The sequence below is a fragment of the Erythrolamprus reginae genome, chromosome 1, assembly GCF_031021105.1.
Source record: "Erythrolamprus reginae isolate rEryReg1 chromosome 1, rEryReg1.hap1, whole genome shotgun sequence".
Taxonomy (NCBI): domain Eukaryota; kingdom Metazoa; phylum Chordata; class Lepidosauria; order Squamata; family Dipsadidae; genus Erythrolamprus; species Erythrolamprus reginae.
The window spans coordinates 118,389,739-118,408,624 of record NC_091950.1 but is presented as its reverse complement, the minus strand read 5'-3'; the positions used below and the strand labels follow the sequence as shown (position 1 = coordinate 118,408,624).

Below are 18,886 nucleotides of genomic sequence, written 5' to 3'. Positions count from 1 at the left end.
TGCTGGGGACCCCCACCAAGGTGTGGACGAACGAGGCGGAGGGCAAGTGGCCGACGGCTCTGAGGCCTCAGGAAATGGCGCCTCCCTGGGCCCCAACCCAAGGCGAAGGGTGAGCGGGCAGTATGCTTACCTTTGGTGAACAGAGCGAGTGAGGCAAAGGGGCAAGGCAACATATATAGGGTGGGGCAGGGGTTTGACAATCTTTCTTCCTATATACAGTTTCTATATACAGTTCAGTAAACCTATTATTTTAGGAAAGGAACACATCTACGAGAGATGGGTATAACATTCTTCACTGTAGTTATGGTTAATGTGAATACTACTGAAATATTGAGTCAGACTAAATTATCTTCAGAATTATCAGGAATAAGTTGCACCCTTCTCAGATCTCTGGTTCAGGTCCCATGGGTGATCAAGTAATCTGCACAGACTTCTAATATTTAGGAGGGGAGGTCAGAAATACAGGTAGTCCTCAACTTTACAACAGTTCATTTAGTGACTGTTGGAACTTACAATAGCATGGGAAGGGGTGATTTATGACTGTTTTTCACACTTACGACCACTGCAGCATCCCTATGGCGAGGTGAATCAAAATCCACCTGTTTGGCAACTGACTTATATTTATGATGGTTGCAGTGTCCTTGGGTCACATCAGGGGTGAAATACTCTCCGTTTACTTGTGCCTGTGAGTCGTCAGAGAGCCATCCGTGAAGGGAGCATGAGGCTCTGCCCAGCCCCCCAGATGCTGCCAATTGGGTTCTTTTACCCTCTGCACATGCATAGAATGCCTTGTGCATGCACAGAGGGTAAAAGAACTCAAATGGTGATGTCCAGGCAAAGCCTTGCATTCCTTTCGCAACTGGCTTTCTGATGACTCAGAGGCACAGGCGAACTGGGAGCATTTCGCCACTGGGTCACATGATCATCTCGACAAGCAAAGTTAATGGGAAGTCAGATTCATTTAACAACTGCATTATTAAGTTAACAACTGCAGTGATTCACTTAAGAATTGTGACAAGAATACTAATTAATTAATTAAATAATACGATAGTAATAGACAGAATGTAATAGTTTAAAAATAATAAAAACACAGAGTATTTCTATAATGTTACTAATATTAAGTATTACTTTTTTATATAGTATCATGAGTTTAAGTATTTTATAATTTATAGATAAGAAAATTAATCAAAGTTATACAAACTATAAACTATAAACAATAGAGTTAAATTTAATAAGAACATAGAGTGTGTTATATTTTTGAATTGATCTGATTATAGTTAGACACTTTTTTGGTATTAGTTAGACTTCTAAGATAAGCGGAGCAATGGTAGCTCCTTGAATGTTGAATGTTGTTTGTCTTTGTATGTTTAATGAAAAATAATAAAAAAATATTTTTTTAAAAAAGAATTGTGATAAGAAAGGTTGCAAAATAGGGCAAATTTTTCCTAACCACTGTCTCACGTAGCAACAGAAATTTTGTGCTCAATTGTGTTTATAAATTAAAGATTACCTATAAAAGACAAATATGTTCGTAACAAGAAACTAATTCCGGTATGAACAATACACTTATTACTGATGCTTGCATTAGGCTGATATATCTTGAGTTTTTCATTTTGTATGCAGATAAAGAGATTGACAATAACGAAATAATGAACTTCAGAATTAAAAAGGATATACTTACATTTGTGACATATTCAATATCCTTCCAAATATTACATTCCCTAGGAAAGTCGGATAACTCTAAAAAATTATCCACTATCACTTGGCCAATCAAGTCATGCCTGGAGAAGCGGTCAAAATCATAGACAGAAAAATGAAGTTTCCTCGAACTCAAATCTTTGTAAGGAACAGGAAATAAAAAAACTTCATCAAATACTGGGTTAAGAGTTTTTCTATGTACTTTAGTCTGATGTTTTGTTTTCCTATCTGGAAGTAAGTAGATCTTGACATAAGGATCTGAAGTTCCAGAAAAATCCTTTGCTGGCAAGCCGACAGCTTTGTGAATCTTCACTATAAGTTGTTCCAAGTCACAATCATATTTTACTATTAAGTTGATTTTCCCGCAAGACTTGCTATTATTTCTCCGACCATCATCTGTGTCTACTGATCTTTGCTTATACAGCTCCGGCTTGATGCGTCCAATGCCTGTCAGCTGGTCCTGCTTTTGGATGTGTTGGATGTTGAAGTCAGGATTTGAGAGATTGAGCTGTCTTCGTATTGAATTGTGCCTTAAATTAAAGCAAAATATAGTGAGTGATTGGTTGATTGATTGTATTTATTTCTTGCTCTGTAATTTTTTTTTAAAAAACTGTTTACAAGAGTGGACAAATAAAAGTAAATATACAAGTACTATAAAAAGAAAAGGATAGAGAGAGACAGACAGACAGACAGAACAGAACAGAATGCTTTACAAGAATAGGATACTTTATTGGAAAAGAGGGAGAGAGAGAAAATGTGATTCAATGAATATTGGATAAATGGATAGGAATATATGTTTTTTTAAGGCTACTTCATTAAAATCAAGACTTTGAAATATGAATAATTCAAAGAGAGAGGGAGGGGAGGGAGGGATAGGGAGGGAGAAAGATAGATATATATCTTGAGTTTATATATATATTCCCTCCCACTCATAAAAACCATCAACATTGTTTTGGAAGGGTATTGAATTGGTACTTTGACATAATTTGCAAAGAGTCCAGATGGCCCCTGTTTTGACTACCATAGTAATGAATACTTCGGAGTTTCCTAAGGGAATCCCTCAGCCACCTCCCGAACCCCGAACTTTTGCCGAACTTCCGGGTTTGGGGTTCAGGAGGTTGCTGGGAAGCCCCCCAGTCCGGCTGTCACCTTTTAAAACAGCCGCGCGGCTTCCCAGCCGTCTCCCGAAGCAGAACGCCAAACCCAAACTTCCGCGTTCGGCGTTCGGAGGCTGCTGGGAAGCCGTGTGGCTGTTTTAAAAGGTGACAGCCGGGCTGGGGGGTTTCCCAGCAATCTCCCGAACCCCGAACCCGGAAGTTCGGCAAAAGTTCGATGTTCGGAGGCTGCTGGGAAGCCCTGCTGCCCGGCTGTCACCTTTTAAAACAGCCTGGGGGCTTCTCGGCGGCCTCCTGAACGCCGAACCCAGAAGTTTGGGTTTGGCGTTCGGCGTTCGGGAGGTCGCTGAGAAGCCTCCAGGTTGTTTTAAAACGTGACAGCCGGGCGGCAGCGGGGGTTTTTTTTGGTTGCACGGATTAATTGACTTTACATTGTTTCCTATGGGGAAACAATGTTTCATCTTACGAACCTTTCGTCTTACGAACCTCCCCCTGGAACCAATTAGGTTCGTAAGACGAGGTATGACTGTATTTCATTACGGCCAATATACAACCATGTAAAAAAGAGAAATGCCAATTAATGTCCTGACATTTAGGAGATCTGAATACAATACTAATAGTACTAATATCTAAAGACTTAAGTGTCAAAGCCCATTGCAACAACATCGCCAAGAAGGCTTTATGAGTTGTTAATCTAATCCTAAGTAGCTTCCACTCTGGCAATCTCACACTACTTACCAGAGCTTATAAAACTTTCGCCAGACCCATCCTAGAATATAGCTCATCTGTTTGGAACCCATACAGCATTTCTGACATTAATACCCTCGAAAATGTCCAGAGATACTTCACCAAAAGAGCTCTTCACTCCTCTACCCGTAACAGAACACCCTACGAAACTAGTCTTATAATCCTGGGTCTAGAAAGCTTAGAACTAAGACGTCTCAAACATGATATAATTAATGCCCACAAGATCATATGCTGCAACGTCCTGCCTGTCAAAGACTACTTCAGCTTCAACCATAACAACACAAGAGCCCACAACAGATACAAGCTTAATATTAATCGCTCCAAACTTGACTGTAAAAAATATGACTTTAGTAATCGAGTTGTCGAAGCGTGGAATTCAGTATCGGACTCTGTAATATCATCCCCTAACCTCCAACACTTTACCCTTAGATTATCCACGGTTGACCTCACCAAGTTCCTAAGAGGTCAGTAAGGGGCGTACATAAGTGCACCAGAGTGCCTACCATCCCCTGTCCTATTGTCTCTCCTACATCTCATATATCTTCTCTTCTATACCTATATCTTTTTCTGCTATTCTCTCATAGTTATATTTCACTCCTTTATTTTCTCCTCTATTCCCCCTTTAATACATTCTACCTGATTATATCCGATATAACCCTCATTGTGTATTATTGTGTATTGGACAAAACAAACAAACAAACAAACAAATAAATAAATAAACACATCTTAAAGACATCTCAACATTCAGAGATTCAATAGGCATGGAATTTAGGAAGGAATCATAAGACTTGCTGATAACAGGAATAATATTTCCTATTCTGCTGGCTTGGAATTGACACTCAATTATTTTTATATTTTGGAGCTGCTCGCAAGATTGCAATATTTGAGATGAGGGTCTCTATTTCCAAGCAGAATTAGAATCAGGTTGGAAAGCATTTCCCCCAAGTTACATACAGATGAAAAATATCTGGCTATATATGTAAAACAACCAAGTGGAGCAATGACACAGATTATTTGGGTGGCCTTAAATTCGGTGCGGTACAGATAGTCCTCAAATTATTATCACAATGGGGCCCAAAATTTCTGTTGCTAAGATTCATTTAAGTGAGTCTTGCCCCATTTTTACAACCTTTCCTGCCACAGTTGTTAAGTCAATCACTGCAGTTGTTATGTTAGTAACAGCGTTGTCAAGTGAATTTGATGTTTCCCTTGACTTTTCTTCTCAGGAGGTCACAAAAGGTGGATCGACATGACCCCAAGATGCTGCATCCCTCAAAAATATGAGCCAATTGCCAACTGTGCTTGGATTTTGATCACATGATTCATGGGGATAATGCAATGTCCATCCATTACTTTTTTTGGGTGGTGGTGGTGTTTGTACATTGTAACTTTGAAATATCCCTAAATGAACTGTTGTAAGTAAAGGACTGCCTGCACTGAGTGGGAGGGGGCATTCCTCTCTGGAGCAGAACAAAGATTAGGCTGGCGGTGGGTCCAGTTGCTACTCTCATTTTGGCAGAGGTTCAGCAACAATGGAGGGAAAAATAGTGCCTTCAAGTCAGTTTTGACTTGTGGTGATTGCCTCCTGCATCTTTCTTGACTTGTTTTTTTCAGAGGTGATTTGACAGTTCCTCCTTTTATGGCTGAGAGAACTGAGTGGTCCAATTCCACCCAGTTGACTTTGTGGCTAAGGGAGGACTAGAATTTACAGTCTTCTAATTTCTAATCTGGTGCTACTTCGGATTACTTCAGCTAACTGGTAGCTGTAATTCAGGAGTTGAAATCTCATCACCGGTTCCAGGTTGACTCAGCCTTCCATCTTTCCGAGGTGGGTAAAATGAGGACCCAGATTGTTGGGGGCTATATGTTGACTCTGTAAACTGCTTAGAGGGGGCTGTAAAAGCACTACGGTATGAAGCGGTATTGTCAACCCTCGCTATGTTTTCCGCATATCACTACGCTTGGTTGCCAATAGTAACGGGGACGGGTCTTGGGGTGAGGGAGGGGAAGAGAGCAGGAGGCCCTAGGAAGAGAGATAAGTTTCGTTTTCCTTGAAACCAGGTGACCTGAAGGAGACCGTTAGAAGTTACATTTCCATAAACATGACATGGAGTGAGGATGCATCCACCTGATGGTCATGGACACTAGGAATTGGCCATTTTCCCAAAGGGTGTGTGTGTGTCAAAAAGGGGTTTGATATACACATGTATCACACCTTTTTCTCCAGTCTTTGATTGCTTTCAGTTCTAATTTATGATAAATTCACTTTTGAACCTTAAAAAGGACTCTGAGTTTTATTTTTCTTAAATACTGACTGTAGCAGTTGAAAAATATGTAAGTCTAAATGCTATTGCTATGCTTTAACCACTACGTCAAACTGACTATCGGCATGGAACCGTTATAATCATTGGATTTGTACTGTGCTTTGCTGTTGTGAGCCGCTGCGAGTCTTCGGAGAGGGGCGGCATACAAATCTAATTAATAATAATAATAATAATAATAATAATAATAATAATAATAATCTGTTTCTTTACGATCCAAAGTGCAGACTCTGTAAAGAAACAGATGAAACAATCGATCACATACTCAGCTGCTGCAAAAAGATCGCACAGACTGACTACAAGACACGATGTTGTTGCACAGATGATCCACTGGAACCTGTGCCGGAACTACCATCTACCAGTGGCAAAGAACTGGTGGGATCATAAGTCCGAAAAAGTGGTCGAAAATGAGCAAGCAAAACTACTGTGGGACTTCCGACTGACCGAATTCTGAAGAATAACACACTAGACATCCTGATTGTGGAGAAAAAGAAAGCATGGCTCATCGACATCGCAATCCCAGGGGACAGCAGAATTGAGGAGAAGCAGCTAGAGAAATTAGTGAAATTAGAGAAATTAGTGAAATATGAAGATCTAAAAATTGAGGTGCAACGACTCTGGTATAAGCCAGTGAAAGTGGTCCCAGTGGTACTTGGAACGCTGGGCGCAGTGCCAAAGGATCTCAGCGGACATTTGAAAACCATCGGAATTGACAAAATCTCCATCTGTCATTTGCAAAAGGCCGCTTTATGGGATCGGCAAACATAATTCGCTGCTACATCACACAGTCCTAGGTACTTGGGAAGCGCCCAACTGGTGATGAAATACGAAATCCAGCATAGTGATCTCGTTTGCTGTGTTGTATTGACATAATAATAATAATAATAATAATAATAATAATAATAATAATAATAATGGAAGGACAGTTTAAAATTGATTTGCTTCAAGTATCAAATATGCTAGGAATGCCACTGCCTCCTACCTTTACCCTACTCTCAGTAATGTAAGAAATTACAGCACAAATCAGGGGTGCAATGCTCCCAGTTTGCTCGTGTCTGCCAGTCATCAGAGAGTTGGTCACAAAGGCAGTGTGAGGCTGTGCCCATTTTCCTGGATGCTGCCATTTGGGTTCTTTTACCCTCTGTGCATGCACAGAATGCTTTGCGCTTGCACAGAGTGTAAAAGAACTCAAATGGCATCGTCTGGATTGGTAGGTAGAGCTTCGCGCTGCCTTCACGACTGGCTCCCCGACGACTCACAATCCGGTTGTAAAATTTGCTAGAAGTCAAAGGCAACAAGATAAACAAAAGAAAGCAGTCATAAATAAATCATGTCTGCCAACATTTCAGGAAAAAAAAAACAGAGATATTAGTACTTCAGTGCCTCATGCAGAACTGCAGAGAAAAACAATTATTGCCAACCTGCCTTCCATTGAGGACCTGTATACTGCACGAGTCAAAAAGAGGGCTGTGAAAATATTTACTGACCCCTCGCATCCTGGACATAAATTGTTTCAACTCGTACCCTCAAAATGGCGCTATAGAGCACTGCACACAAAGATAACTAGACATGTTTCCCCAAACGCCATCACTCTGCTAAACAAATAATTCCTTTAACACTGTCAAACTATTCACTAAGGTTGCATTACTATTACTATTACTCTTCTCATCGTTCCTATGACCCATCTCTTCCCACTTATGACTGTAGGACTGTAACTTGTTGCTTGTATCCTCATGATTTATGTTAATATTGTTTCCTGATTGCTTATTTGTTCCCGATGACCATTAAGTGTTGTACCTCATGATTCTTGACAAATATATCTTTTCTTTTATGTATACTGAGAGCATATGTATCAAAGACAAATTCCTTGTGTGTCCAATCACACTTGGCCAATAAAAAATTCTATTCTATTCATAATGCACCCAAAACTGCTTTTGTTGGCTAGTAAGTACCCTAATTTCAGGGAATTAAACAATAGAAGCACACACAGGAAAGATTCACTGCAGCCCCCCCCCCCTTTTAGCTGATGCAATACCACCTTAAAATTACTCTTTTTTGAATGTTAGGATAAATTGCTATTTGCACAGTAAAATCGTAAACATGATTATTAAAATGATATTCCAATTGAGCTTAATGAGGCTTATTTTGAGAAATAAATGCAATAGGATTGCAGCCTTCTTATGTAAAATAGAGTAACACAAAGTAATGGAATTTTCAACTTTGGGAAAGCGCTGAAAAATGTAAATGTTCCTTTGCCCCCCATCTTTCCACTTCAAGCTACTGCCTTAAAGTACCAAACAAAATATCATCAGGAAAAGACATTTATAACTTTTTCCTCATTTTACTTGCCTCAGAATGCTGCCCAAAATAGTCAGTAGTTCATAGCCAAATCTCTCTACACTACACATAGCCCTTTTTCAAGTATAATAAACTCCTGAATTCTTGGATGCAAAACCCCTTACCCAGCACTAAAAAGTACTGTATATTGGAAGTAACAAGCTAAGGTTAAGTTAGAATTTTTTATGACTTGTAGATCTGAAGGTCAGCGGTTCAAATCTCATCACCGGCTCAAGGTTGACTCAGCCTTCCATCCTTCCGAGGTGGGTAAAATGAGGACCCGGATTGTGGGGGCAATAGCCTGGCTCTGATAAAAAAAAAGTGCTATTGCTAACATGTTGTAAGCCGCCCTGAGTCTAAAGAGAAGGGCGGCATAAAAATCGAATAAATAAATAAAATAAATAAAACATTTTTGCACTTTACTGGCTGCAAAAAGATAATGCTTCTTCTTTGATCAATGGGCATCAAATTAGCAAACCTAAAAATAATGCCCTAGACCCTACCCCCACACATAAGAAAACAAATAAGGAAAAAGAAAACAAAAGGATCATGGTTGGAAAAAAATAGCAGATTCAGGAAATTGATGAATACTAGCAACTGTTATAATTTGCAGGATTTCGTTGCCACAAAGTTTGGTCTAAGCACTCAATTATTGGCAGATAAAAGGTGAAGTAAATTTATGACAGATTATGTCACAATGGGTTAGTTCTTAAGTAGAAACGTTCTTAAGTAGAAGCAATTTTTTCCCATAGGAATCAATGTAAAAGCAAATAATGTGTGCAAACCCATTAGGAAAGAAATAAAAGCTTGGAATTTGGGTGGGAGGAGGAGAAAGAAGAGGAGGAGGACAGTCGCTGCCGAAGGAAGAAGGTGAGGTGAGGGGAATAAAACAAAACACAAAACTTTAAGGCTTAAAAAAAAAGAGGGACTCTGAGGCGGCACCCAGAGAAAGGAAAACACTCTGTTTGCTTTGGGCTGGCAAAGCCTCGTTAAGCGCCACCGAAAGGCTCCTCTGGCAGCCCAGAAAAGCCCGAGATGGGCAGGATTAAAGGAGGAATGGCAGGAAACTGGCCGGGCCTTCATGCCACTCTCAAATTTCCTGGGAAATTTTTCCCGGCTCGGGTTCATGTAGGAAATGGTTCTTAAGTAGAGGCAAAAAATCTTGAACACCCCTGGTTCTTATCTAGAAAAGTTCTTAAGTAGAGGCATTCTTAAGTAGAGGTACCACTGTATAACGATTCAGCCGCAAGTTTTATGTAGTCTGGATAATTTTATATTGGCTCTTCCCACTACCAGTCACACTCCCACCTTTTTGTTATGTTCCCCTTGATATTCAGTCAGTCTCCTTTGGTGACTTCACATGCCTCCCACTCAATCAAAGCTGTGGCTCAAACCTAACACCTTCCCATTTCTTATCCTCACAAATCTTTATTAACCTGTTCTATTTTTGCTGACATCTTTGCAGAGATACATCAGGACTCACCGCAGCAGAGATAAGTGTAAATGAGCATACTTTGCAAGATTAAATTGGGGCTGCTTTCACATACTACATTTGGCAATTTTATCTGGTTTAGAAAATATCTCTTGCTCATGGCCTGTAAATGGGGGATTGTTCCTGCAACACATCCACTTTTGTTTTGTTCATCAAGTTTGCTCCCAGTATCCCTAAATTCTTGCAGCAAGGTGGGATTTCATGTGTGAGCACCAAACAATATTGCATTCCTTTCCTACACATCACAAGTTAAAACAGTGTTTCCCAACCTTGGCAACTTGAAGATATTTGGACTTCAACTCCCAGAATTCGGATGCTGGCTGGGGAATTCTGGGAGTTGAAGTCCAAATACCTTCAAGTTGCCAAGGTTGGGAAGCACTGAGTTAAAAGAAGAAGTTACAGTTTTAAGTGTATTTATTTATTTGTGTGTTTATTAATAGTCTTTATTATTTTATAAGAAGTGTAATAACATTTCTGTTTTCACAACAACCCTGTGAGATGGGTCTTTAAGTCTCTTTACTATTGCATTTAGGACTATTTCAAATGGAAGACTTCCATTAATAGAAGCTTTCCATGCTAATGAATAAAATCAAAAGACTGAATAAAATCAAAAAACTGAAATTGGTTGAGCGCCTCTGCAGAATCTATATGATTTTATTGAGACCCACCTTGCCTGAAAGATGGGCAGCTATATGTTTTAAATGAATGAATGAATGAATGAATGAACGAATGAATGAATGAGGAGTAGAAAAAGGCTCCCATTCTGACCCAACAGATTCTCAATATACAGTGGTACCTCATCACACGAACTTAATTAGTTCCAGGAGGAGGTTCGTAAGGTGAAAAGTTCATAAGATGAAACAATGTTTCCCATAGGAATCAATGTAAAAGCAAATAATGTGTGCAAATCCTTCAGGAAAATCCCAAACTTTAGAAGGGAGGCGAATAGAGGGCAGGGAGGAGCAGCTAAAGGGGGCGGGTGGAAGAAGCAAGGCTAGGCTAAAGGGTGAGTGGGAAGGAAGAAAGACAAGGGGGGCGCCCCTCCCTTTTCTTTTTTCAAACGACACAGTTTCAGTGCCTTTGCAAGCATGCAAAATCTTTACTCCTCCAAGCTGCCCCTCCCTTTTCTTTCTTAAAAAGACACTGTTTCAGTGCTTTTGCAAGCATGCAAAATCTTTAGTCCTCCAAGCTGCCCCTCCCTTTTCTTTCTTAAAAAGACACACCCGTTTCAGTGCTTTTGCAAGCATGCAAAATCTTTACTCCTCCAAGCTGCCCCTCCCTTTTCTTTCTTAAAAAAGACACCGTTTCAGTGCCTTTGCAAGCATGCAAAATCTTTACCCTCCAAGCTGCCCCTCCCTTTTCTTTCTCAAAAAAAGGAGGGGAAAGAAACCCCTTCATCCCAGCAGCATGCTGCTTGGGTTCGTAAGGTGAAAATAGTTCGGAAGAAGAGGCAAAAAAATCTTAAACACCGGGTTCGTATCTTGAAAAGTTCGTTAGAAGAGGTTCGTAAGCGAGGTACCACTGTACTTACTGGCAGTAGGATTCATTGAATTCTATCTGATTTACTACAAAATAAGGCTTGAGTGTGTTCCTTTCTGCTTGGATACTAGCGTTAAGGCATCTATTAACCTATTTTGTTGTTGTGAACAATGTATAAAAGGATTCCTTCTGCTTCTATACCACTTCATGTGCAGTGACATTGAATTAAGCTAAACAGATCTGTGTCTTGTTCTGTATTATTATGCTCACCAGTAGTTATAAACATGCACGGGAGGTTCAAAACAGGTCGAATCCAGCGACCGATTAGGTCCCCACAGAGTGGGCCTTCTCCGGGTCCCGTCAACTAAACAATGTCGGTTGGCGGGCCCCAGGGGAAGAGCCTTCTCTGTGGCGGCCCCGACTCCTCTGGAACCAACTCCCCCCAGAGATTAGAACTGCCCCTACTCTCCCTGCCTTCCGTAAACTCTTAAAAAACCCACCTTTGTCGTCAGGCATGGGGGAACTGAAACACCTCCCCCGGGCATGTACAATGTATGCATTGTATGTTTGTGTGTGTGTTTGTTAGTAAAATGGGGTTCTTTTTTAAATATTTTAATTATATTTGGATTTGTTATGTATTGCTGTGTCGTGCTGTGAGCCGCCCCGAGTCTGCGGAGAGGGGCGGCATACAAATCTAAATAATAAATAAATAAATAAATAAATAATAAATAAATAAAGATAGTGGAGGTGACAATACAATTGACCCTGCTCCCTTATAGGTGTGTCTAACGTCAAAGCATATAAAGTGAGATAGAGCCTTCAATTATTGCCATCTTGCTGTTTTTATTTCCTTTGCAGATGCTACCTGATAGGGATTAAAAACTATTGAGCAAACAAGAGTTACTTTGCATTCACAGAAGGTGCCAGTATAGGTTTATACTTGTTAAGCCTAGAGCTTTCTCATTTTCTCTATGAATGTGTATGTGCATTTCTACATGTGTATGCGAGAATGTAGTTCATATATAACAGATGGTTTACACACAGGGATGTCCAAACCTACTATTGTGACATATGGTTTTTATGCAGAGTGGGTGTGGCCTGTGTAGGCAGTATCCGGCCCGCAGGCTGCCAGTTTAACAAGCCAGGTTATACATGAATGTATACAGATGCAGCCCTCAATTAATTTTATAAAAGGAATGATATAGTCCATAAGCAATCTATTTAATTTGTTTCTCCCCATTTTGGGTACCCATGTTTATGGGTACAATCCCATAAACATAAGTCCTGGTGGTGCAGTGATTAAAATGCAGTATGCAGGCAAACTCTACCCACAGCCTGGAGTTTGATCTGATGGTGCTCAATCTACTATCCTTCTGAGGTCAATAATGAGGGCTAGATTGTTGGGGGCAATATGCAAATAATGCTTACATTCAGTGGTGGGCTACAAGCCGGAATGCTAAACTGTGCTTGCGGCCGCGGCTCATAAGTCTCTTGCGGATCAACGCGATTTTGCTGCTGCACCTGTGGAGGTAGCAAAATTGTGCACAGAGCCACAGATGCGCCCATGTTTCGAAATGTGCAGAAACAAAAACCCTCAACAAAACCTGTGGCTCTGTTGCGTGATTTTTCTACCTCCACAGGTGCAGCAGCAAAATCACAACTGGCCCAGCAAGAACTTACGAGCCGCGGCAGCGAGCGCAATTTAGTGTTCCAGCTGGTAGCCCACTGCTGCTTATATGTAAACTGCCCAGTAAAATACTAAGGGGTGATAATATGAGCCTAAAATCCTATTGTTATGTTACACATCAGGTTACACTGCACATAGTTTTTGGGGAAAATGATTGCAGATTGATTTTGGTGATAGTTTTCAATTCCATCTGAAAAGTTAGAAAATTTTTGCTCGTGTTTTTCTAACCTTCTTTCTGCCCTTTCCTTTCTATGAATCTAATTTTCAATTCAATTAATTCTTCTTTAAAAAATGGTTGTGTCTTTAATACCAAATGAAGCAACAGTGCACAGGGAGAAAGAAAAGAAACCCTGCACTAGAAATTTATTTTATTCTTTTCTAACCAGAGATTCAATAAAAAGTTACCGTAATTCTTTCCAAAAGTGAAATATTTGCCTGATAAATCATTATTCAGAACTCTCCCTGTGATTCTCCATGAATGGGATTTTTAAAACGATAAAGAGTCTTAACACCAATAAACTAGGCATGTGAAGGCCGAGTCAAGTGGATGCCAAGAGCATTGTAGTACAAGTACCACTCTTTTCTCCATGGGCTGCAACATTACAATCCTGCTTTGGTCAAAAATGAAAGCAGCAAATTCATTTAGATGCCACTGACCATATAGAAGAGATGCAGAGGTCAAAGTGTTGATAACACTTTTAAATTTTTATCTCTCTGTCCATAATTGTCTTGTTTGGTAGACTGTGCAACCAAATAAGACAAACATAGACTTCAACAGATAATTAGAACTGCAGAAACAACAATTGCTACCAACCTGCCTTCCACTGAGAATCAATATACTGCACAAGTCAAAAAGAGGGCTGTGACTACAGACCTCTCACATACTGGGCACAAATTGTTTCAACTTCTATCATTAAAGCAATGCTATAGGGCATTGCATACCAGGAACAACTAGACACAAGTTCGTTTTTTCCTGAGTGCCATCACTCTGCTTAACAACTAATTCCCATAGCACTGTCAAATAATTTACTAAGACTGCATTACTATTATTCTTTTCTTCCTTACTATTATATATTTCTTCCCACTTTTTACTATAACCATGTTGCCTGTATCTTTTGATTTATATTGTTTTTATTGGTTTCCTAGTATACTTTGACAGCTTATTAGTAATCTTGACTATTACTAAGTACAGTGGTACCTCTACTTAAGAATGCCTCTACTTAAGAACTTTTCTAGATAAGAACCAGGCGTACAATATTTTTTTGCCTCTACTTAAGAACCATTTTCTACCCGAGCCCCCAAAAAATTCCCAGGAAATTTGAGAGTGACTCAAAGGCCTGGCCACTTTCCTGCCATGCCCCCTTTAATCCCAGCCATCTTGGGCTTTTCTGGGCTGCCAGAGGAGCCTTTTGGTGGCACTTAAGGAGGCTTTGGCAGTCCAGATCGAACAAAACATTTTCCTTTCTCTGGGTGCTTGGAGAGGGAATAAACCTCTGCCAGCACCCAGAGAAAAGAAACGCTCCCTTCGCTCTGGGCAGCCCAAAGCGAACGGAGCGTTTTCCTTTCTCTGGGCGCCACCTCAGAGTCCCTCTTTTATTTTTTTAAGCCTTAAAGTTTTGGATTTTTTTGATTCCCCTCACCAAACCTTCTTCCTTTGGCAGTGACTGTCCCCCTCCTCCTCTTCCTGCTCCTACCCAAATTCCAAACTTTTATTTCTTTCCTAACGGGTTTTCACGCATTATTTGCTTTTACATTGATTCCCATGGGAAAAATTGCTTCTACTTAAGAACGTTTCTACTTAAGAACCTGGTCATGGAACAAATTAAGTTTTTAAATAGAGGTACCACTATATTTTATCTTTTTATTCTTGATGAAAGTATTTTATTCTCTTTATGTACACTGAGAGCATATACGCCAAAGACAATTTCCTTGTGTGTCCAACCACACTTGGCTAATAAATAATTCTATTCTATATATCAAACTAGCCAAGCAATTTATGGGCAAGTTTCAGTAAATCTTTTCAATGCCCAGTTTTATATGAAAAGTTGGATTTTTTTTTCATAAAAACACATTTGTTTCTAGTTTTCCAACTTTATCTTTGACCAATCCAATACAAGCTACATATTTTTTTCCCTTCTTTTTTCTGTTTTTTACAACTGGCTTTCTATTTGCTAGGTTCTTTATTTTATTTTTTTTAGGAATAGGCTCTTGCTCAAGCCCAAGGAAAAGCATATAGTTTATTTATCACCTCCATACTTAACTTCTCTTTGCTCAGATTTCTATTTATTTGCTTCATCTCCAATCACAGACTTAGCTCTCAAAGTTGATAAAGCAAGGCATTTTTCTAATCTGTACCTTAACATGATCCTTAGAATCTCTGCTTTCATGTTCCCCAACAAATTAAAAAAAAAAAAGCAATAGGGAAGGAATGCCACCCTACCCATGTATATTTCCCTTTGGAATTAAGGATACAGAAGGATAAGCATTAACCTTTTCATTCTCCTCCTTCATTATCCTTACACAGATATCAGAGTACTGACCGGGCAGAAGATGTTGGCTCTGTGATTTGTCGATGCATCCGAACATTGTGCATGCAGTTCTCCTTGGTCCCTGCCTTAGCATCCAATGGAATGTCTGGAGAAGTGTGGCTAATTTTCATGGAAGAGTCAGGGTAGGTAGTCGGCTGTCCCAGGAACTCCTCACTATAGTCTTGGTCATTGGTCTCTGTGTCTGTGTAGTTCAAGGATTCGTGCTTGTCTTTGTTGCCTAGCAGGCCACGCTCTCGCCATGGAACCCAACAAAGCTTCCAGGACACAAACAGAGATACCCCAAACAAAGCAAGTCCACATGCGGTGACCACCAAGGACAGCAAACTTACTGTGATATCTGGAAAGAAGATAAAGTAATATGTGTTAATGTTCAAAGAAGAGATGTTCTCCTAAAGCCTACTGTAGACCAGGACTAAGCTGGTGTGCACAGCAAGCCCAAGAAAAACATCCCAAAAGTTTTTTTTCTAAATGCCTCATTAAAAGATTTTTTTGTCCATTAAAGTTTTCTGCTGAAGTATATTTAACTAATGCCATCGTGTCTCATAAGTATATGAAGGACTCAAATGGATCAACCCAAAAGCCTACAGAGCTCAGCATTTCAGTGGCACCTTGCTACAACAATCAAAGATGGGATTTATGCAATAAAAATAACTGTATATTTATTTATTTATTTGAATTCATTAACTGGCCAGCTCCATTGGACTCTGGTTTCTAAATTATTTAAATGTAAATTATGTAAAGTCACTGTTGTGATTGTTTCCACCAGAAATGGAAAAAAGAGAACAATGCAGTAACAATGGGAAAAAAAATTGGCTTGCAGCCGTACAGAATTCTTTATGAACCCAAACATCCACATACAAAACTTTCAAATGTTCACATCCTTTTGCATGCAAATTTTCATACCAGGATCTATCCAATACCCTCTTTGTATTCCATCCAAATCAGAAAAGTATAGCTAACAAAATCAGCAATTAAAAATGGCTTCAACTTGGTTTAATATCCTGACCTGTTCTGAAATTAGTACTCAGAGTTGCAAGGTTTTTGATAAAATGGGACACTCTAATTGAAGGAATACATTCAGCTTTGTTTATTCATTTGTGGAAAGAAAGACTGTGTGTAAGAGGAAAGAACTGTTCATATCTCAGTATGTTTAACTGATGGGAGATTTTGATGCTCAGCCTATTTGCAGCTCAGAAGGTTGACTTAGAAAAAGGTGATTAGTTATGAAACAAATGGATTTTTGTTTGGTTTTCTCTGTACACATGCAAGGACATTAAACAACATCGCTTATTTGATGTCTAAATATAGAATTTTGCAGAAACAGGGACTGACAAGCTTGCTCTTTTAATCAGACCAGTGCTTGTCTTTCATAAAAAATTGTCCACATTAATCAAATTAGGAAAGTGTGAACATTGTTAATAGGAAAGAAATACTTTGTAGAGAAACATTCAGGCCAGGACAAAATGCCAAGCAACAAAAAATTCTACACAACTAGGTGCATAGGTACTTTTGTCAATGATGTGATACATGCTACATAGTCCTTTAAGTAGTTCAATCCAGATAAGAATTCACTATTTCAGCAGGCTCTCTTGAGTTGAGCTCAAAAGAATAGAAAGGACTTTACATCTGTGGTGCTTGGACAACACTCAGTCCAGCTTACAGCCTGGGCTTTCTGGGGATCTCCAATCCAAATAATAGTCAGGTCCAACTTTGCTTAGATTTTTTTTTAATATCAGCCAAGGTTCATGAGGAACTGCTGTTTGTCATGACTCCCTGAACTTTATATATCTTACAATGTTTGCTCATCCGTCCCAACTCCTGTAAAAATGTAATATAGAAAGATAAGTCATGACTGCACTAAGAAAATCAATGAAATACAAGCTGGAGAGGGGTCCCCCCCCTCCACAAAGTTGTTTAAATATAGTCCGAGGTCTCAATAGCTACTAGAGCTGAAGAGATACAAAGAGTGAATTGTTGGAAGTAACCTAGTTTCAATTAAATATGTGAGTGCTTTATAGAAGAGGTGTTAAAAGAGTTTTATTGGGTTATACTACTTTACTTCAAGGAAATTTTGATTGCATGCATCAAAGCTCTGGGGGTATTTGTCCTTGATTTTTCATAAAGTGTAGCTGATCGCTGCTTTTGCATAAAACACATTTTTGAAGAGGCGTGCATTCACTTTATTTTTCTTACTCTACAGAAATCCAGATTGAATAATAACATTGATACAATGGCTACTTAAAATCATCACAGTTTAGTAAATGAGCCTGTCCTAATTGGAGTTTTTTCTGAGGTCTTCATAGCGACAAGGAAATTTAGAACAACTATTGCTTGGGTGCAATTAAACTATAGTATGCCATTACAGCTAGTTCCTCAACTTATGACTACAACTGAGGCTGAAATTATGGTCATAAGTCATGCCAGTCATTAAATGGGTCACCACTGACTTTTTTTGAAGTGGTCATTAAGCGAAGAGTACAGTTGGTAAGTAGCCCAATTATCTGCAATGGCTGTTTTTTGTCAGAAACCAGAAGTAAGCACCAGTTTCCAGAAAAAAAAAATTGTAAATTGCAGCCACATAAATGCAGGGCAGATGTCCCAAAATGTGATCATGTGACTGCAGGGGAACCTATTCATCAGGACTTTAAATCCAGGTCATTGGTGGCTTTATTTGGGTCCATCGTTAAATGACCAGACATAAGAGGAGGACTACCGTATACCTCTAAACATTCTAAAGGATGATTAATTTATATAAGCCAAAATCAGAAAACTTTTATTTTTGCCTATGTTTACGTGAGTAATAAATAGAGATCAGCTGTTTCTGAACACTGATTATTCTTTCTTTGTTGTGTTTCAGAATTGTCTACACCTCTGCATTCAAATACAAATAAAAGAGAGCGTGGAAAAGCACTGTGGATAGTATCTTTTTTAAAAAAATCTTTGCCGCTGCTACGAGAGAGAGAGAAAGTGGGGGGGGAGAGATAGCAAGAGAGAGAAGAGAAAGACAGCAACAGAGATAGAAAGAAAGAAAGAGTGAGAGAGAAAGAGAGAGATGAAAGGGGAGAGAGCTAGCAAGAGAGAGAAGAGAAAGAAAGCAAGAGAGATAGAAAGAAAGAAAGAGTGAGAGAGAAATAGAGAGAGAGAGAGAGCAAGAGGGGGAGAGAGAAAGAGAGAGAAATGACTCTTGATTTAAAGCATATGGTAAAAAGTGCCCAAAAAATAACACAGAAAAAACCCCCAGCCGTTTGTTTGTGTGTGTGTGTGTGTGTGTGAACTCTTGAACCATTTCCAATAGCTCACCTCTAATTTGAAATGGTTCAAGAGTTCACACACACACACACACACACACACACACAAGGGGAGAGGAGACAGGGATGGAAAAAGAGAAGATAATAATAGTAATAGATTTTGGTTTTGTTTTATTATTAATTTCTTTTAACAAAAAAAGGGAATTTTTTTCT

At 39.4% G+C, this 18,886-nt stretch overlaps 1 protein-coding gene across 2 annotated transcripts in view; it reads right to left on the bottom strand.

The window, feature by feature from the left end:
* The window catches only part of SYT9 (synaptotagmin 9), a 117,778-nt gene that overhangs the window by 41,114 nt on the left and 57,778 nt on the right, over positions 1-18,886 (bottom strand). For both annotated transcript variants that reach the window (XM_070762687.1, XM_070762697.1), the window contains exons 2-3: positions 15,417-15,762; positions 1,682-2,228 (exon numbers count right to left, since the gene is read on the bottom strand). In XM_070762687.1, coding sequence (XP_070618788.1) covers positions 1,682-2,228; positions 15,417-15,762 — 893 coding nt within the window. The remainder of the gene's footprint in view (positions 1-1,681; positions 2,229-15,416; positions 15,763-18,886) is intronic.